The sequence below is a fragment of the Schistocerca serialis genome, chromosome 7, assembly GCF_023864345.2.
Source record: "Schistocerca serialis cubense isolate TAMUIC-IGC-003099 chromosome 7, iqSchSeri2.2, whole genome shotgun sequence".
Classification (NCBI taxonomy): domain Eukaryota; kingdom Metazoa; phylum Arthropoda; class Insecta; order Orthoptera; family Acrididae; genus Schistocerca; species Schistocerca serialis.
In genome coordinates this window covers 176,793,079-176,815,378 of record NC_064644.1, presented here as the reverse complement: position 1 = coordinate 176,815,378, position 22,300 = coordinate 176,793,079, and the positions used below count along the sequence as shown (strand labels likewise).

At 43.5% G+C, this 22,300-nt stretch overlaps 1 protein-coding gene across 5 annotated transcripts in view; it reads right to left on the bottom strand.

Moving 5' to 3' along the window:
- Positions 1-1,763: 1,763 nt before the first annotated feature.
- LOC126412382 (clathrin light chain) overlaps positions 1,764-22,300 on the bottom strand; it is a 61,409-nt gene continuing 40,872 nt past the window's right edge. For all 5 annotated transcript variants that reach the window (XM_050081957.1, XM_050081956.1, XM_050081958.1 and 2 more), the window contains 3 exons: positions 10,219-10,320; positions 2,534-2,645; positions 1,764-2,084 (listed from right to left, as the gene is read on the bottom strand). In XM_050081957.1, the coding sequence (XP_049937914.1) occupies positions 1,904-2,084; positions 2,534-2,645; positions 10,219-10,320 (395 nt within the window). In that variant the 3' untranslated portion in view covers positions 1,764-1,903. The remainder of the gene's footprint in view (positions 2,085-2,533; positions 2,646-10,218; positions 10,321-22,300) is intronic.

Here is a 22,300-nt window from a genome sequence, read left to right as displayed (position 1 = left end):
CTAGTGACTTTTTCCACCTATACAATTCACGTTCAGAACGGACAAAGCAATATGTATTTTGAACAGTACTGACATACAGCAATTTCTTACCACTTTCAACCAACCAAAACATTGCTGCTTTTTGTCTGATAAGTAATTTTATTTACTGGTGTTGCTTTTGGAGATAACTAATGATTGCATGTGGCATTACTTTTGGAGATAACTGATTATACATGACACTGTTACTCCAAGAGTCTTCACGAGTAAGTTTCTTTACCGTCTGCAGATTTGCAATCTGCAACATCAAGTGTTTCAGTCATTTCTAGCCACATGTCTGCACTATTTCCATGTTCGTCTAGAAATTTAACTACCATTTCACACAGTATATAATCTTCACACATGTTTTCTGTTGCTGGCTTCATTTGACATCTGATGTCTATCTCCATAGTGAGCAGAAAAATATTTGCAGTGCTTGCTGTCACCTGTGAGGGTAGACTATGTTCAGCATGAAATTGCTTGTGGAGTATAGATGAAGTACAGAATTGCTTTCACAACTAGCACCAGAGCTATATTTTTCAAAATATGTACCAGGAATTGAAAACTTCTCAAAGAAACTGATATTAGTTCCCCTTTTTCTTGCAGCAATATTCCTCTTTAGTGAATGCCGCCTAGAATGAGCCAAATGAAAAGAAGCTTGGAAAATTATACAACAAAACTGACACACCAGTCACAATACAATGTTTATTCATTCATTCATTAACCAAGCAGTGGCAGAACAACACACATGAGGATATTTAAATCTGCATGATTTTGGAGCCTGGCAGAAGGGTTGAAGGAGCAGGGCTGGTGAGGTTCAGGAAATGGGATAGTTCAGGAAAGTCTCCCTGAGCACCAGGTTAGGAGTGTAACCGCATGGGGTAAGAAGTCTGGTGACTTCCATGGCCCAGGGTTCTGGGCAATTTTTACAAACTCTCCCCACTCCTCAACCTCACCCATCTTTTTCCTTCACCCTTCTTACTTCTGCTTCAACCCTCCTGCCATCACTTGGTGATTAGATTTTTTATAAATCCAGTTCCATTATAGTTTCAAAAATTGATTATTTTCATTAACATTTATTTATTGTTATATTCAATAACTTCGTGCATACTCAAGGATGCTCCACAAATTGTGTTTTACACAAATTTATTTTTCACATAAATTACAAAAGTAGAACAGTGAAATCTCCACTTACATTGTTAACATTTTTAAGACTTTGCACTCAAAGTTTATTCAACAACAATCTTTGTTGCACTTCTTTATGATGATATTACTTGAGTTGTCATCAAAGTTATATTTGTAAATAGCCAGTTTTGATCATTAAATGTGGTCACAAAATATTATAACATTAACAGCAAATTCTTACTTTCAGATGGACTCTGGAGCATGCATTTTCTACTTGCCTTATAAGATCTTAGATAATTTGCCTACGGATTAAGAGAGGCTTCTGTTCCAACGATAATGACCCCATCTCATACCTCATTTCTTGAAGATATGAGCAGTGAAGTTTTACATGGACAGATTCAAGTCCCCTACATTTTGTATTCAGAACTGAAGGAACTGCAGCCATCTTGCCTACATTTTATTTACATTAATTACGAACTGCATAATTTTGTTTGAAGATAAAAATAGTAATAATAATTATTTACTGCTAGAATCAGCTTTTTTACCCTACGAGATTTAACTATTTTCAGAAGAGTGGTACGTCATCGGGGATGTCATCTTGAGGATTTGAATTAACATTATATTGAAGTGAGGCATTTATTTTCAACATGAAAATATAGAATTTTTCAGATATTCCCTACATGTTTAGGTAATGATTCGACAGTTAACAACATTTCTTAACTACAAGGTGACCTGTTGTTTATTCAGTTTGCTGAATATATCCTCAAGCACGCTTAGCTGCAGGAGGAGTCTGTTTCAACTGAAGAATAATGGAACGCATGCGGGAGACATCCTTACTGGTCTTGCTTGATTTAGGGTTGAAATCACACAGCTTTGCAATCCTCTCCCACTCAGTGCCTGGCTCAATTTCTCCTGCTTCAGCAACAAACTGTTTCTCAGCATTCCTGTAAAGTTAATGAAATGTTATTAAATTGATCTCTGCTATAGGGTGCTTAAATAAATATGATCAGCAGCTGTTAGTAATTATGCAAATTATTTTAGCAAAATATATAGCACTTACTTAGCTGCTTCCCTGTGGCAGCATTAAAAAAAAGAAGAGAATATTTAATATTACATTTTCATTACAACTGATAGCATATTTTCAGCATAAAAGTCTTTGTGTAATGGCAAGAATAAATTACAACAGTGAGTTACACCATGTTAAATATGCAGTTGTTCCATAATCTTCCCAAGAGTGATAACGGCGGTGGGGGGGTGGGGGGTAGGGGGGGGGGGGGGGGGGGGGGAAGGTGGAACATTTTAGAGCAAGGAAGCCCTCCAAGAGGAAGCAGGTAATATAATTGCTTTTCCAAAATTAACAATAGACTCTTTAGAGCAAATCATTCCAACTTACCGATTTGCCGCCTTTGTTTTGGCTATCTGCTCCTCATGATGCTTATACCATTCTTCCAGCTCTTTCTTAGCTTGCTCCCGTAGTTCTTCCTTCCGTTTTTCTTCATTAGCATCTAAAAACAGGAATATATTGTTCTCAAAACAGACACAGAAGATTAGTACTAATAAATGATTAATTTGTCAGTGTAGTCTATCCAGTGTAGGGCTATCCACAAAGTACATTATGTTTTGGAATTAAAAATAAATAAAAAATTGGAAATTTTTTTATTATGTACAGATGAAAGCCACACTTAAATACTACTTTTCTACATAGTTGCCATTTAAATTAAGGCACTTATCGTAGCGATGGACGAGCTTTGAAATTCCTTCATCGTAAAATTCGGCCGCCTGCGCCTTCAACCACGTGGTTACCTCTTCTTGAAGCTGTGCGTCGTCATCAAAACGCTGCATAGCCAGCCTCTTCTTCATTGCTGGGAATGAGTGGAAGTCGCTCGGTGCCAGGTCGGGACTCTACGGCGGATGAGGAAACAACTCCCACTTAAAAGATTCGAGAACTTCACAAGTGGCATTTGCCGTGTGGGCCCGGGCGTTGTCGTGAATCAGCAAGATCTTTGAGCCCAACTTTCCCCTGCGCTTGTTTTGTATTGCTCTTCTGAGGTTGTGCAAAGTTTGGCAATACCTTTGAGAGTTTATTGTAGTGCCTCTTTCCAGGAAATCCACAAAAATCACACCTTTTCTGTCCCAAAAGACAGTCGCCACGTGGTTGAAGGCGCAGGCGGCCGAATTTTACGATGAAGGAATTTACAAGCCCGTCCATCGCTATGATAAGTGCGTTAATTTAAATGGCAACTATGTAGAAAAGTAGTATTTAAGTGTGGCTTTCATCTGTATATAATAAAAAAATTTCCAATACTTTATTTTTAATTCCAAAACGTGATGTACTTTGTGGATAGCCCTCGTATCTTATTTTGCAGTTGCTAAGTGTTTAGCAATACCACACTGAATTAAAGATAATATGTTTAGTTTTTTACTGTACAGAAAAATTAGAAAAACATGTTATGAGAGCCTTACATTAGTACGTAAACAACCTTTAAATTGTGGCAGGCTCCTGCATCCAACCAGACACAGATTTTCCATGACAACTTGACATTTCAGGATGCACTGCTTATTGATATTTACTTACAAAAGCTACTTATGTTCTACTGATCTGTGTATCATATATTTCAGACAAATTCAAATGATTTAAATGCCACTACTAGAACTCCAAATACCATCAATTTTCAAGATTCTTTGCAATGAGCTTCAAGGAAAGAAGTGGAAATCAAATAACATCTTTAGTAAGAAAGGGATTCAGTGACAATTTCCTAGTCATCTATACTGATCTGTAGTGATTGAGTCAGCTGACAGAGTGATGGAATATCAACTGAAGATTTGATTATTCTTTATTACTAAGACAACAGTAACCAAAAAGGACTACTGAACCTTTGGTAAAATCTGTCAATTTGCAGGAAATGAACTAGTGTGTATAAAATATTAGCCCCATTTCTGTGAAACTATGTTTAAACCAAACTATTATTTTTCCACAGAAAGAAAAATCTTTTGCTGTATTTGTATAAAAGACCTTTCAGTACTTTTAAGTCTGTGTCATCAGTATCACGAAATTTCAAAACTGAAGAACTGTATACTAACTTTAGTACCTGCAAGTGCTACCCATACAGATATGCCAAAGGCATTTATGCAATCAGAAGCAGTATGTCTAAAGAGGATGCCACACTGCCACACAAGAACAAGGTGACAGTCACTAGCCATAGGTGATTAAGGGTCGAGGGCATGTGGGGGGTGGGGGGGGGGTGGGGGGGGGGGAGTAGTGCAGCAGTATGAGCACTCTTATTCTCCTATTACACCTATGCTATCTACAGTAACGATCTTCCACATGGACTGTGTTGCTTACGAACTGATTTCTGAATTGTGTTGATTAACACTACACAATCTAATGTACATAACATTCCATCCTGCTAAATATTTTATATCTGCAACAGCAACGACTTTCAACAGCAGTAACAACTTCACCAACTGCAGCAGCCAAAGCAGTCGAGGGAATTAATTATGCAGAAGGAATCATCCTCCACCACCAATCAACAGACACAAGAAGCGCTGCAGCAGTTTGCAAGTCCTGTTACCTGCATTACCAGCACTGAATTATGATTGAGAACTACGAATCCTGTGCCAAACGACTACCATGGCACTTTGCAGCATTTAAGGTAAACAACAAGCAGGGTCAGAAAGCATTCACTATATTTGTGTGGTTGGTTGGTTGAAGGGACTAAGCTACGCGGTCATCAGTCCCTCTTATCTTAGATTAACTAAAAATGATAAAATCCCACATAAAAAAGAGGGAACTACAATATCCATAAAACTATGACCTATTGACAGGGAAGGAAGGAAGGAAGGAAGGAAGGAAGGAAGGAAGGAAAAGGATGGAAGAAGAGGTGAGAAAGAAAGTGACTGATAGGGGCACAGGGGACAAGAGAGCAAAGGAGTGGGGAGGCAGAGGGCTGGGGTGAACCACCACGCCCACTTGAAGCCAATCCAGTCAGGATGAAGGAGGAACAAGAGGGCCTGCCATCCCTTCCACTCACCGATAAGGTGGAAGGTCCCTCCCTTAAATAAAGTGATAAAAACCCCCATCATGAATAAAACGTGAAACGAGATCCGCCATTGAGGCATTGTCAGCCAACACCAGGGATAGCGAGTCTGGAAAGCTAAAAGTCCTTCGCAGGGTGGCTAAGTTGAGGCAGTCCAATAAGATGTGAGCCAAAGTCAACATCGACCACAACAACAGAGAGGGGGGTCCTAACCATGAGTCAACCAACTATGGCCAATGTGGAGCCGGAATAGAATGACAGAGGCCTTCCGAGGAGCCCAGGAAGAGGACCGCCACGGAGTTTTAGAATCCTTAATCGCCCTGAGCTTGATCGACGAAGAAGGGGTGTGCCATTCTGAATCCCAAAGGCCCAAAACATGATGATGTAATGCCGAGTGAACTATTTCCGGAATGCTAATAGCAAGCGATGGCCTGGTAGTAGCTAACTTAGCCAGCCAATCAGCAAGTACATTGCCAGGAATCCCAACATGGCCTGGGGTCCAAATGAAAACCACTGAGCATCCACGTTGAGCAAGGAGAGAAAGGGAGTCCTGGATAGCGATGACCATTGGGTGGCGAGGGAAGCAATGGCCGATAGTGTGCAAACCACTCAATGAGTCACTACAGATAGTGAAGGATACTCCCGAGCAGGAGTGGATATGGTCCAGTGCGTGCAAGATGGCTACCAATTCTGCAGTAAAAACACTACAGCCTTCAGGCAAGGAACGAAGTTCTGTGCATTGTGCATATGTGTAAGCAAAACCAGTGCAGCCAGCAACCATGGAGCCATCAGTATAAATCACTTCTGAACCCTGAAATGAACTGGGGAGACAGTAGAATTGGTGGCGAACGGCCATGGGAGGGACAGAATTCTTTGAATCTATTGAGAGATGACGACAGAGCTGTGGCCGAGAGACGCACCAAGGAGGGGTACTTGCGTGAGCAGAAAAGAGGCGGTAAAGGGAATTGCTTGAGCTCAGGAAAGAGTGACTGAATGCAGACAGCCATGGTAAGCCCACATAGTGGCCGCCGCTGTGGCGGGGTGATCTCCATGTCTGCATAAAGGAGACCATACTTAGGGTGCTTTGGGGTGCAGCAAATGCGGAGCGCATAAGATATCAGCTGTTGTTGGCACAAAACTCGCAGTGGTGGAATCCTTGGCTCTGCGAGAAGACTAAGTACGGGGCTAGGCCGGAAGGCACCAGTCGCAAGTCAGACCCCACAGTGGTGGATGGGGTCTAGGATCTGCAGAACCATAGACAGGACTTCCATAGTCTAAACGAGACTGGACCAACGCTTGAGAACAGAGCGGTCTGCACCCCAGGCTGTATTGCACAGACATCTAAGAACTATGAGATGGGACCAGCATGTTCTCTTTAGCTGGCGAAGATGAGGGAGCCATGTCAACCAGGCATCAAAGACCAGACCCAAGAAGTGAATGGTGTCCACTACCTTGAGGGGCTGGCCATCAAGGAACAGTTCCAGATGGGGGTGGACTGTACGGCGACAGTAGAAACACATGACACGTCTTGGCTGCCGAAAACTGAAAGCCATGGGAGAGAGCCCATGAGTGCACCCGGCAGATTGCCCCCTGTAGATGGCGTTCTGCAGTGCCCATTACAGAGGAAGAGAGGTAGATACAAAAATAATCAGCATACAAAGAGGGGGACACTGTCGGACAGCTGTCACCAGACCATTAATGGCTAAGAGAAGGAGAGGGACACTCGGCACGGAACCCTGTGGAACCCCATTTCCTTGCCAATGGGGAGTGCTGTAGGAGCACCTAACTTGGACCCGAAAAGAGAAAGTTCTGTGCACCACACTAAGTGTGTGGGAGTGCCTGTGTTTAGTAAACAGAGGTCAAGCCCTGCCAGAACAGCTTCAACTGTCCTGCCGAAGGCAGTAGTCATATGACTACTCCAAAGAGGGTTGTGAGCATTTAAGTCCCCTAATAGCAGGAAGGCAGAAGGGAGTAGTAGTTGAAGGGTGGTGAGGGTATGGAATGTGGGCGGTCTGTCAGGTGGGAGGTAGAGATTACAGATCATGATTGGAGTCGCCAGATGGACCCTGACAGCAATGGCTTCCAGAATGGTAGGAGGGGAACCCATTTACTAACAATGTCCTTGCGGACCAAGGTGCAACCACCACCAGAAGCCTGCAAAGGGCCAATTCGGTTCTCACCCACGAAGGGCGCGTGAGTAAGAATTGACAAAATGGGTCTCCTGGAGCGCAATACAAGTGGCAGAGTAGAAGGAAAAAAGGGGCTGCAGCTCTGGAAGGTGATGCAAATAACCATTACAATTCCACGGGAGGATTCTCAAGCCGTAGTCCAAAGGGGAATCGAAGGGAGCAGAGGCTGTCACGCCACCGAGTCGCCATCTGTCACCGATAAGGATGGGGTAATATCCATATAGGTGGGGGTCAGACTGTTGGTTCATTGACTGGAGGGGTGAAAGACTGCACCTCACAGGGTACCCGAGGGGCCTTACCCTTATACTCGCGTTTCTGCTTGTTCTCTTGGGAAGGACAGGGCGGGCACGACATTACACTGGGCAATCTTGGTGCCCACCGGCCACAGATTTCAGAGGGGTGCCTGGAAGACGAGTCCCAGGAGGGAGCTCCAGTACCGGCAGCTGCTGAAGGAGGGGAACACTTCTTCGGTGGGGGAAGGGGGAGCAGCACCCGAAGGTGTGGGTATGGGTACTGACAGGGAGGGGGGGGGGGGGGAGTGGGAGAGGAGGAGGCTGAAAGTATGGGGCGAATGGGGAGGGGCTGGGAAGAGGGGGGGGGGGTAGGAGGGGGGAATGGACGCAATGGAAGCAAAAGTAGAAGACAGACACGGGATGGAGCCAGTCATACTTTCGACAAGCCTCAGTGTAGGTGACCGATCTAAGGTTTTGTACTCTTGAATCTTTCCTTCTTTCACAAACACCGGGCATACAGGCGAGCGTGAAGAATGCTGTCCATGACAATTTACACACACTGGTGGGGGAGCACAGGCACTCCCCTCATGGAGAGGGTGCCCAGTCACTGCAGAGGGGATCAGTGGTGCAGCGGGAAGACGTGTCTAAACCGTAAGCATTTAAAGCATCTCATCGGTGTAGGAATATAAGGTTTTACATCACACTGATACACCATTACCTTGACCTTCTCCGAGAGTACATCCCCTCGAAGGCCAGGATAAAGGAACCCATAGCAGTGCGATTGATTGGATGGCCTCGCTACACACGGCGGATAAAATGAACCCCTCGCCGCTCGAGGTTAGCACGGAGCTCCTCGTCAGTTTGGAGAAGAAGATCTCAGTGGAAAATAATGCCCTGTACCGAGTTCAAAGATTGGTGGGGCGTGACAGAGACTGGGACGTCACCGAGACTGTCACAGGCACGCAGGGCGTCTCATTGGGCAGCAGAACATATCTTTATGAGCAAAGCACTGGATCGCATTTTATTCATCGATTCCACTTTGCCATACTTATCTTCAATCGTCTCCACAAAAAACATAGGCTTGGTCATTGCAAAACTTCCACCATCCTGTCCTGGCACAAGCCAGGTACCAAGGGAAAGGTTTCAACCCAAGCCAGTGAGCTTGACCCTCCTCCCAGGGGGTGGCCAGGGAGGGGAAGGCCGAAGGATCAGAAGGAGTGTCACATCTGCTACCACTCAGACACAGCCACAGAATGGCCAGGATGGTGAAACTTTTGTCGCTTCATGTGCATGGCGTCTGCCCTAATACCACCCACTCCGATCAGGGGCTCGTCCCATGGGCGCCACCCAGCCACAGCAAGGGCCATCTGGCACAGCAGCCACTGCTGGGAGTTCTGGTGCCCCATAGTGATGAGCATCTACTCCTGGGCATACATGAGGCGTTAACAGCTCAGGTACTAGCAGTGTGATCCCTGTGGTTTCAGGGGGCTCAGCCAAGATGGTAGTTAATAGCCCCACCACATGGACCGGCTACCATGCTGGTGACCTAGCAGAAGGAGGGGCAGGGGGGGAGGTGGCAGGGTGCAAAGGGAAAGAGGAGGGGAGGGGGAGAGGAACCTTCACCATGGAAGCTAAGTAGGGAGTTCATCCCCAAATGGCTCACAATGAATGGAAAATTTTGGGAATGGAAGTCAAACCCCAACGGGACCAAAAATGCTGAAAAGGAGATCGAAACAGCAAACTAGACAATAGCACAGACCAAAACAAAGCCAGGAGGGTAGCCAGGCCGACGTGAAGTCCAGTAAGAGGAAAAAGAGGGGGCAGGGACAAAGGAGTAAGGATAAGGAGGGAGAGGAACAGGGATCGTAATGCAGCCTGGAAAGGAAAGGAGACTGCAATAGCTCGGGGCCCCGTGCACGCCACACACGTACCCACAAAAGGACTGTGGCCCCCCTGGGGGGTGTATCTGTGTGGTCCAAATATCTTTCAACTCCTCGCAAGCTGGCCTCAGCAGCAGAACCCTAGTCATTTTCATTTTGTAATGACACACAAATTGATAACCACATTTTATACGAGGGTTGGAACTTTAATAGTGGCAACCATTTATTTACAGCTCGTACAAAACAGATATATGTTTCAAAGTTTTACTGACCTTCAAAGTAGTCACTAGCATTGTTTATAACTCGTTGCCAGCAATGTGGAAGTCTTAGGATACTCTTAGCAGTGCGTTATGTTGACAGTTCAAATGGTGCGGTCTATTGCCCGACGAATTTGTAGTAGTTCTGAAGCGAATGCTGTGAAGTGTTTCCTTCAGTTTAGAAACAGTTGAACTTGCGTGGGCTTGAGTCAGGGGAGTGCAGTAGGTGGTATAGCACTTAGCAGCCCCATCAGCCAAACAAATCAGTAGCAGCTTGCACTTACGTGCTGGAGCATTGTCCTGCAGAAAGTGATGACACTTTCCGCAGGACCTGACGATCATTTTGCAGGATAATGCAATGAACTGATTCTCGAAGTGCACAGAGTAGCATTAACTGTTAAGTGAACTCTTGGGTCCATCCTGTTATTTACCATACCTTTACTCTGAAATGAAGTGCAGCTGTGTGAGTCAACATAACTAACCTTTCTCCTCAAGGCGTTTCTTCTGTTCTTCCCTCCACTTCCTAATTTTTTCTGGTTCTTCCTTTACAACCGGTTTTGGAGGTGTTGGTGTCGAAAATATTTCTGGAAGAAACATACAAATAACTTTTAGTAAGTGAAGAAGATATTCCCATACAAATATGGGCATTCCAGTAACAGAAAGAATAAATGAGTGATTCTAAGTTTAATCTCTACTTTGCACAATACGCTTTAATAGAAGACAATGACTCTGCACTTTGCCTCAAAAAATAAAACTGGACACTATGGAAGATACAGAATGTATCTCAATGGTTTGCGCAAATAGAGAATGATTGGGGTGGGGGAAAGAAAACAAACATATTAGAAACAATACAGGGAGAAGCCACGATATTTCATCTAAGCTGCCGTTCTCTAATATTTTCAGCACCACTTACATATTTTTTAACGAGATGAATTTTGAGAAAGTTTTCACTAAATGAATGACAGCCTCATATCATTAGCCACACGTGAATCAACTTTTCTCAAACTGTACTCCAATACTTTCTAACACTACTACCAGAACTCAAGAGTTTAATTCAATTCTGTTTTACTCCGCAAAATAATTAGTAATTTCAGAGACCTTATAGTATCTAGAACTTCAAAACAGATTTCTGTCTTGCCTGGACTTTAACGGCTTCTTCCATAGATTGGCAACCTTTCATCTAAAGTAGGCAAGATCCTAAGGAAACATCAAGTTGAAGTAGTTTTCTGGCCACTGGCAACAATCAATGCTCTTCTCAGTTCAGTAAAGGATGATATGGGATTGCAGAAGGCTGGAATTTACAAAATTCCTTGCCAATGCAGCAAAGCTTACAAATGTCAGATGATTCACACAGTACATGAAAGGTGTACTGAACGCGAGTGCCACCCTCGCCTTTTGCAGCCCAGTAAGTTGGCCATAGCTGAGCACAATTACCACAGGACACTATGGATTATTCTGCCACAAAAATCTTGGCCCCCGTGAGGTCCTTTTGGGATTCAGTAATTAAAGAATCTGCAAATATCTCTAGAACAAGAGTTTTAAATCTTGACAGTGGTTTTCAGTTGGACAAGGCTTGGGACCCGGTGATCTCTAATTTCTTGTAAGAAAAAGTATTTTATTCATAATGACGTGTCTGGTGACATCTGACGTTTGACGTTTGTTTTTAGCACGGCGAGTGCACATCCTGACAGAGGGGTGGCCATTTTTATGCATGCGCCTGGGTGCCACAGATGAAACAGGATTTGCAGTGGGGTAGATTTCAATAGAGAATGCTACTGTGAGGGCCACCAATGCACATGTGTCTCCATGCCAGTTTTTTCTATAAAGCTAACATCTTGAATTAGCACTCTTCAGTGGTGGACACTCATCTGCCGATGGCTGAAAGGTTGCCAGCCGAATATTGTGGCAAGGAGTCAACATGATCTGGTTACACTCCCAAAACCTCATAGAATATTTAGTCATGGTTTCCACATCAAGACAATGCACTGGCTTATACTGAATTTTTTCTGTTACAAGGTTCTTTGTGACTTACAGCTTCCCAGTGTCAGACCCCCTTATTCACCTGGCCTATCACCATGTGACTCTTCTATTTCCCGAGGTCAAGTTTACGTGAAAACAATCAACATTTCAGGTCATTTAAGCAGAGGAAGAAAAGTGACAAGCATCATCAAGGATCTCACGGAAGATGACTTATAGCACTATTTCCATCAATGAAAATTCACATGAGCATTGGACAGCTAGTTATATTGATGGCGACATTTGTACAATTTTGAAATAAAAATTTTTACAACAACAGTCCCGTTATTTTATAGCCGCACTGTACATTTTGGTGTGTGATCTGCACCCTGTTTCTGCTCTCATTTCTATTTCTTTCCCCACAGAGACTAGCCAACAGATTTGTGAATATACTGCCTGACAGTGACCCACACTGTTGGATGAGTTCATATGAATTAGTAAGTTCCATGGACATCATGAAAGTAGCAGGGAGAGTCAACATGTTGATTGAGACAGAGCACAACTTATTTGGAGAAGGCTGCCCATGACGTTGCCTCTGAAGAGTCTTGCATTAGCAGCTATCCATCCCATAGTCACTTGCCGAACACTGAGGTAGACGTATATTGTTATCAAGGGATTTACCAAAGAACTATACAGCTGTCTCTGAAGACTGCCCACAGTTATGATACTAAGCAACTAGTGTGCTGACTAGCTTTAGCTTGAGAATTCGGTGTGTCACAAATCTGCACCAATGATAGGCTGGTTTCTTTTTTTTTTTTTTTTTGGGTGCATAAACATCTAGGGTCATAAGCCCCCATGTCAGAACTGTATAACAAGAAGACAAAGTGAAGAGTTAAAAACGACTCCATTTTAATCCCAATCGACGGAAGATAAGATAGCTAAAAACAGGGTCATCGAGAAATATCTACAAAATACACTGTAGAGAAATGGAGGTCCTAAACTAAAAATTAAATGTCCTTCACCATATTGCTACAACAGATAAAAAGTAAAATGCAGTTGACAGCCCACATGTCTTCATTAAAACAGTTGATAACTCAGAAGGCAAACACAAATGAGAATGTGAGTGGTCAAAAAAGGGCATTCTATCAGGAAATGGCAGACCGTCAAAGATTGAGTGCAATGAGCACAAAGTGGTGGGGGAGAACCACTTAAATGGCAATAAAAAGACAGTGCCTGATATGCAACCTAGCTAAAATGATGATCTCATAGCCAGAGGGCTGAGGAGGCAGTCATCCAAGCCACTGAGAGGGGCTTAATAACCCGGATGTTGTTCCCATGAAGGGAACACCAGTGTTTTTTTTTGTGGTTTTAGGGCGCACAACTACAATGGTCATTAGCACCCAGACTAAGTTAGGAATGCAACGTGAGGCACAAGGTTAAAACAGCAACTAAAAGGGACAATACTATAAAAGACAGACAGGCAGAGGATTAAAAAAAAAACAGCATAATCAAATGTCCTTAGACAGGTTTGTCAAGTTGATAAAAAGAAGAACGCGAGCAGCTGCTCCTGGGTCATCCGCTAAAATGGCATCCAGAGTACATGGCAGGCCAAGATCAACACGCAGTGTATTAAAATTCGGACAGGACGTTAAAATGTGGCGGACCGTCAGTAATTGCCCACATGGGCAGAACGGCGCCGGTGCAGCTGTCAGCAGATGGCGATGGCTGAACCGGCAGTGTCCAATTTTTAACCAGGCCAAAACTACCTCCTCCCGCCGAAAAGGGCGTGAAGAGGACGTCCAGTGGCGATGCTGAAGTGAAACCACCTGCTGACAGACATTGGAGGGAATATAAGAACTAGCGGGCTGAGGTAAGAGGACTGCAGCCTTGGCAGTGACCTCATTTCCTGCAAGACCAATGGGGCCAGGAACCCACAAACCTTACAGTGGCTCCACGAAGAGTGAGCAAGTGACAGCATTTGTACACCCTTTGCACTAAGTATGGACGGTGTTCAGCACACAGAGGCTTTGAAGGGCACAGAGTGTCAGAGCAGATGACAACTGAAAAGCCTGTGCCACCGAATGTAGTGCACGGCCTGATATAGGGCGAAGAGCTCTACTATAAATACTGAACAATGTTCCGGAAGATGATACTGAAAAATGTCAGTGCCAATGACGAAGGCACACCCGACACCACAGTCAGTCTGCAAGCCATCAGTGTACACAAAGGTACTACACGAAGTTCTGTGTGAAGGTTGTGAAACTGAAGGTGATAGAGTAAGGCTGGAGTAGTGTCCTTAGGGAGCAAATGAAGGCCAAGGTGAACACAGGCTGCTACACGAAGCCACGGTGATGAAGGGTACATACCCATCGGGAAAGTGGCAAGCAGCATGAAGTTAAGATTAAGACCCAAAAGCGAGCTCCAACAGATAGCAGAGAAGAGAGATACACCCCAGTGCCGACTAAAGGAGTCATCAAAGGAGGCATAGGATGGGTGGCCACACATTGCAGACAAACAGCACACATATCTGTTGAGGAGAAAGTCACGAAAGTATGACATCGATAGTTCGGCATACACGTACTCAACCAGGCTAATGTAAAAGGTGCCAGTGGCCACATGAATGCCACGACAATGGACAGCATTGAGACAGCGTAAGAGGGACAGGTGTGCAGATGCACAAACAAAACACCCATAGTCTAGTTTCGAATGGACAAGGGAAGGGTACGAATGGAGGACGTTAGTTCGATCTGCTCTCCAGGGAGTACCACTGAGGACACTTAGGACATTGAGGGACCACATACAGCAGGCTGCCAAGTAAGAGATAAGGGAGGACCAAGAAAGTTTCCTATCGAGCACAAGCCCCAGATTTCCATAGTTTCAACAAATGGAAGAGCAACAGACCCAAGACGTAAAGATTGTGGAAGAAACCAACTGCACCGCCAGAAATTCGTACAAACACTTTAGTCAGTGGAAAAACTAAAACCATTGTCGATGCTCCACAAGTAGATGATCAAGACATCGCTGAAACACGGCTCAATGAGACAAGTCCACGGAGAACTGCAATAGAAGGCAAAACCTAGAACAAACAGGGAGCCAGAGATGCCCAGCGGGAGACAGGCGATTAAAGGGTTAATGGCGATAGCAAAGAAGATGATGCTCAGGAGAGAAACCGGAGCATACGGTCTTCCTAGAAAAAGATGACCGACAAGGAGAAACACACACACAAAAAGTTTCTAAAGGAAATTGGGCAGGTGGCCACAGAAGACCCATATGTAGGGTGTACACAGGATACAAGTCCTCCAGCAGGTATTTTAGGCTTTCTACAAATTCAAAAACATGGACAGTGTGTGGGATTTCTGCAGAAAACCATTCATGACATGGATGGACAATGTGACGAGATGGTCAACTGCAGAATGACGAGCTCAAAATCCACACTGTGTAGTGGTTAGTAAATTGCAAGAGACGAGCCACCATACCAGCCGACCATGAATCATACGTTCCATTGCATTGGAAACACAGCTGGTGAGAAATGGGGCGGTAGCTAGAAGGAAGGTATTTGTCCTCACTAGGCTTAGGTATGGTTATGACAGTGGCTTCACGCCAGTGTCTGGGAAATGTGTCCTCTGCCAAGAAGCAGTTTTATGTATGAAGCAGAAAGTGCTTGCCCACAAGAGAAAGGTAGACAACATCTGAATGTGAACATTGTCTGGCCCTGGAGCAGCAGATCGGGATGAAGTGAGAGCATGATCTAGCTCCCTCTTAGTAAAGGCGGCATTGTAGCACTCTTAATTCTGCGAAGAGACGGGCATCACCCGAGCCACCGTTTCTGATGGAGGAAGGCAGGATGATAGTCTGAGCAGCTTCGAAATCTCCCAAAATGGCAGCCCAAGGTGTTGGAGACAGCAATAGGGTCCACAATAATATTGTCTGCTACTATCATGCTGGAAATTGGGGAATGGATCTTGGTCCCACAGAGCCATCGGAGGTTGACCCACGTGACAGAAAAAGGAGTGGAACTGTCAAAATAACTAGTGAATGAAATCCAGTTAGCTTTTTTTTGCTAGCCCGAAGAAGGTGACGACACTGTGCACACAACTGTTTATAATTAATGCAGTTTGGCATCATAGGATGATAGTGAGAAATGTGGAGAGCATGTCTTTGAGTGCAAACTGCATCGTGGCACACCTCAGTCCACCAAGGGGTGGGGAAACAGTGTGGTAAAGAGGAAGTGTGAGGAAACGAACATTCTGTGGCAGTAAGGTTTCCAAGATATTCTACCCAGTCATCTCAACTGGGGAAATGATGTTTTCGAAGGTCACTATTGAGCTGTAAAGCCTCTAGTCGGCTTTAGTAAATTGCCATTTGGGTGGACATGTAGTTGGGGTAGGAGTCAGCAAACAGTTCACAGGAAATGGTCACTCGAGTATGTGTCAGATGGAACAGACCACTCAAGATTATGGGCAAGCTGGGCAGTGCTCAAGGATACGTCCAAATGGAAAGAGGTGTGTGTGGAATCTGAAAGGAACATGGGTGCTCTTGAGTTAAGGCAGAGGAGGTCGAGTTGATTGAGGTCAGTCAAGAGGGAGTCTCCCGACAGGTTCTGAGAGAAACTCAAAGGGATTGTGTGCATTAAAGTCACTGAGCAGCAGAAAGGGGTGAGGTAGCTGTCCTATAAGCCAGAGGAAGTCTGCCTGGTGACATTAAGTGACAGAGGGATGTGAATGGTATGGAGGGAAAAGGTCAAGTGAGAAAGGGAGAGGTGAACTGCAACAGCTTGAAGGCAGGTAGTCAGGGAGACTATGATCATCATCCCGTACGAGAAGCACGACTCCCCATGAGATAGAATGCCATCCTTGGAGTGGAAGCTCAAAATGAACTGGAAAGAAATGCAAGAGCTCAATGCAGTTGTGAGGACACAATTGTGTTTCCTGCAGGCACGAACACTGACACTGTGATTCTAAGGGCAGCCGCAAACCCTCTCCAATTTCTGTTAATGGAGAGTCATAACGAAGGGGTGTCACCTCGGCGGCTGCCTAGTGCTAGCTTTCAAAGACTCAATGCTGAAGGGCACAGAGGCTGGGCGATCCTGCTCCACAAGATCTATAGAGGCATCATCACCCGATGGACTGCAATGACACCCTGATCAGAGAGCTACATTTAGATTTCTACCTCGATCAGACCATCTAGCAGCCTAGTGTAAATAACACCACGGGAAGAATTCAGAGTTCTATGGGCCTCGACACAAACAGGGTAGCCGTGGAGAAGTAAAGCAGCAAGCAGTTGTTGTGCTTCAGAATCAGAAGTAGTCTCCACCAAAAGCAAACTGCCATAGTGTAAAAGAGCTGGATTCCCAGGGTCAACAGTTGCACCAACACTTTTCTGAATAAGAAACGGATTTACCATTGCAAAGGACTGACCATCTCCAGTACGTGAAACAACGAGGAACTGTGGTGCAGCTGGGAGGGTCTCTGAATCAGAAGCTTCATTCCATTTACATTTAGCAGACATTGACTGTAAAGAAGATGATAGGCTCATTGCGAGGAAATCCCCAGGATTGCCATCATATCCGATGGCACGCTCTTTCCAACTTGCCCCGCCCCCTTCCCCCCATAGAGGGGGGCTCACCTGCCTTACATGATTGTCCACACCTCAGGTCGCACCTCCCGAACAACTGACAGAGGGACCAATCGGCAATCTAGGAAGGTAGCAGCCCAGGTAATCATCCTTTCCTGGGCCTGGCCTGTACCAGATGGTATGTGTGAACCCTACTTGTTGACCCAGGGCTGAGAATTACATGTTACCCTGTAACATGTGACGTATTAAACATGTGACGTATTAAACATGTGACGTATTAAACATGTGACGTATTAAACATGTGACGTATTAAACATGTGACGTATTAAACATGTGACGTATTAAACATGTGACGTATTAAACATGTGACGTATTAAACATGTGACGTATTAAACATGTGACGTATTAAACATGTGACGTATTAAACATGTGACGTATTAAACATGTGACGTATTAAACATGTGACGTATTAAACATGTGACGTATTAAACATGTGACGTATTAAACATGTGACGTATTAAACATGTGACGTATTAAACATGTGACGTATTAAACATGTGACGTATTAAACATGTGACGTATTAAACATGTGACGTATTAAACATGTGACGTATTAAACATGTGACGTATTAAACATGTGACGTATTAAACATGTGACGTATTAAACATGTGACGTATTAAACATGTGACGTATTAAACATGTGACGTATTAAACATGTGACGTATTAAACATGTGACGTATTAAACATGTGACGTATTAAACATGTGACGTATTAAACATGTGACGTATTAAACATGTGACGTATTAAACATGTGACGTATTAAACATGTGACGTATTAAACATGTGACGTATTAAACATGTGACGTATTAAACATGTGACGTATTAAACATGTGACGTATTAAACATGTGACGTATTAAACATGTGACGTATTAAACATGTGACGTATTAAACATGTGACGTATTAAACATGTGACGTATTAAACATGTGACGTATTAAACATGTGACGTATTAAACATGTGACGTATTAAACATGTGACGTATTAAACATGTGACGTATTAAACATGTGACGTATTAAACATGTGACGTATTAAACATGTGACGTATTAAACATGTGACGTATTAAACATGTGACGTATTAAACATGTGACGTATTAAACATGTGACGTATTAAACATGTGACGTATTAAACATGTGACGTATTAAACATGTGACGTATTAAACATGTGACGTATTAAACATGTGACGTATTAAACATGTGACGTATTAAACATGTGACGTATTAAACATGTGACGTATTAAACATGTGACGTATTAAACATGTGACGTATTAAACATGTGACGTATTAAACATGTGACGTATTAAACATGTGACGTATTAAACATGTGACGTATTAAACATGTGACGTATTAAACATGTGACGTATTAAACATGTGACGTATTAAACATGTGACGTATTAAACATGTGACGTATTAAACATGTGACGTATTAAACATGTGACGTATTAAACATGTGACGTATTAAACATGTGACGTATTAAACATGTGACGTATTAAACATGTTGGCCGGCCTTCAGGACCTCACAGGGAGGAATAAGGAAAAGAGAAACATCAAACGCATAAGTGGAGGAAGGATAGGAGAACACTAATAAAGAAAGAAAAATGGAACGAGAAATAATGGGAAGGATGTTCTTATTTCAGCCACTGAAAATGCGGAACATATTCCAAAAAACACCCCCGATGTGTTCCCCAAGAGCGGAGAAAGAGTAGCAACGTGGTAGCCAAGCACGAACCCGCCAAAGATCAGTGAACCCCCTGGCCGTATATGGGTATATAAGGTGGTTGGTGGTGGTGGTGGTGGTGGTGCGGGGTGACTAATGGAGTAAACAGTGAGGTCATCAGTCCCTCATTCATGGTGTGTTCCATCTGGAGTTGATGACATCACCCAGGAATTTGGTCGAATTGTTATAGTATTTAGGAGAAGTGAAACTGTTGAGCAACTTACTGCCCAGATAAAGCAAGGGGCTACCAACAGCATCTTCTCAATGACCACTCGGCAAATGCTGCTGTGAAAGGGTCTCTGCAACAGGAACCTGGTTCATACACTCACACTGACTGCTGTTCATTGGCGATGATGGCTGGCTTTTGCATGCCAGTACAACAACTGGATGGCCTCTGAGTGATGACAAGTGACCTTTTCAGATAAATCATGTTTTTTGCCCCATTGGCTTGAAACATCAAAGCAAACACCTTGCAACAATCATCGGAACACTGCAGGCTGGAAGGCATTCCCTGCAGGATCTCATCATTCCGGAAGACATAATCCATTAACGTGGATCTGCATCTATTCTTTGAAATTGTGTCCAGCCCTACATAAAGTTTTTTCTTCCTCAGCGTGATGGCACCTGCCAGCAGAACAATGCAACATGTCGCACAGCTCTCAGTGTAAATGCATGGTCTGAGGAACACTAGGATGAGTTTACCATACTCCCACGGCAACCAAACTCCAGATTTAAAACCAATCTAGAATCTCTAGGGCCATCTCAAATGGGGCTGTTCAGACCACCAAGAGACCTAGACCAGTTGGCCACAGCTCTGGCGTTGGCATGACTCCACACCTCTGCTGATACTTTCCAGAACCTCAGACACTTCCTGTGTGTCTTGCAGTGATCCAGACTGCAGAAAGGGTTATTCAGGCTTTTGACATGTGGTCACAATGTGACTAGACAGTGTACATTCTGCACATATAAGATAAGATTATTGAGAGGGCTTCTAATTCAGAAATCCCATTTGAATTATGATGTTTGTGAGAAAATTGTGTTATGCCTTGTGCAAAGAGATACTTCTACCAGCATGTGTCTGAATTCATCATCATCATCATCATCATCATCATCATCATCATCATCATCATCATCTATTATGACTGGTTTATCATTGTGCAATATTGCTGCTTGTGATCAGATAACTGTCATATGAATAAGGAATCAAACAAGGAAATCTCCCCAAAGCACCCCTCTCAGATTTAGTGGTAAGATGGCCCAGTGGATTGTACTGTACTATTAAAAAACAGCAAAACAAACTGTGAAGGATCCAGACTTAACAAGCGCAACATCAGGAGAATGTGAAAGCCATGGCATCATGCTCACAGGGTTGGACTAGGAAATAGGTGAGCCAGGTTCTAAACCCCATCGTACCACTTTTTTCACAACTTTATAAACTGTCTGTCCAGTTACAGAAATATTTGTTCTCTTACTCTAGTCTTGGCAGTTGTCATACTACACATTGGTTATAGAATATAAGTCATGTGGTAAGAATATTTTACTGTCACAAGTAAATGTGATGAATGGTGAGAGCAGGCTAGATGCCACATAGATGTTTCAAAGAAATGAAAACAAATGAACAAAGGAATTCAAGAGTCAAAACTTCCAAAACAGAACGCAGCTTGAAAAATGTTAAAAACATACATTTTGACAGAACACAAAAACTGTGCTTAGCATGAACAGTTGCATTCATTTATTGCAGCTTATGTGACAAACTAGTATGTTTTCATCATTTCCTTATGAGTGATCACATTCACTTTCATACAAATACCTATATCAGGTAAGGAGGCCTATAGGTCCTATCATATGAAATACACATCGTCACTAATGTTGTGTATGACACACCAGACATGTTTTGTTGTTCCCATTTGAAACCCACTTCCTCTTGGATGCTAACAGAGTAGTGGTGCAGACGCAACTTTCATTATAGGTACCCTTCTTCCACCTCAGTGTTGCAAATGGACATTACACATGACAGACAAATTTGAATACAGCGAACAGTGGAAAAATAAATAAATAAATAAATAGGCACGAGGGAGCTTTGAACTCAGCTCCCCCACTTAACAGTCCAACACCATGACCACTTACCCACGACACCGTTGCTCATTACGGCTGCTCTTTATTGCACCTTTTGTTCTTGGACCATTCACTGTTTCTATTTCACTTTTTTTACTGTTTTCATGCTTAATCTGTGTTCAGTTTTTGACAAGCTGTCCACTATGCCCTCTTACCACTAAATCTGAGGGCGGTGCGACGGGGGGTTTCCGTTGTAAGGGTTGAGGAGAGCCATACTTCAACATAGGATTTCAACAACCCGACTAGACTAGAATCTGAAAGGACATACAAATCATTTTTTCAGCCATTTAAGACTGTCAAGATGACATGCTCTGAGTCATTAAAAAGGCACTCTTACAATGGGGCATACAATGACAAAACTAGAAGAAAGAATGGCACCATGTCATGTTCTGGGCAAATCTCAGTTCTACATGCAGCAGCACAACGGATCTATTTAAATGTGGAGGCTCTGAGGAGACAGTCACCAGACTGCATTTTACATCTTCATATGGCACGATCGCATGATGTATCATTAAGTACACAACACCATAAACTGATTCACAAAGCTGGTAATTTGGACAAAAAATGTCATTTCAGGTGTGTTACAGGCAGTGGCTTAACCCTGTCTTTACAGACCGTGTTTGTTTCACTGGCCAACATGTTCTTGTTCTCTCACTTACTGTAAACATCTGGTCAAGGCTTGGAGAGCGGTCGGCACACCACCATTCACGTCACCACCATTGATGACAGCAGGCATAGGATTGAAGGAGCATAGAATGGTGTACCAATATCGAATCAAACAATGGAAAATCCAGGATGGAATGTAACAAAATTGTGAGAAGGAAAGTTGCTATTCACCATATAGCAGAGATGCTGAGCTGTAGATAGGCACAACAAAAAGTGTCACTATCATGTAAGCTCAGCTTGACTTAATGCCCAGTCACGTTAAAGCCACTGTTGCTGCAATAGGCAGAAACAGTATGTACTAAATTTCACCCCCTGCACACCCCAAAATCACCTAAAAACATAATAAATGTGTTACTCTTACTGTATTGCATACCCACAAAGTAATTTTTTTATCTACTATCATTCCCAGTATTAAAATTTTAATGATCAACAGAGAAGCCCTCCCACTAAACTAATGATCTCCATGAG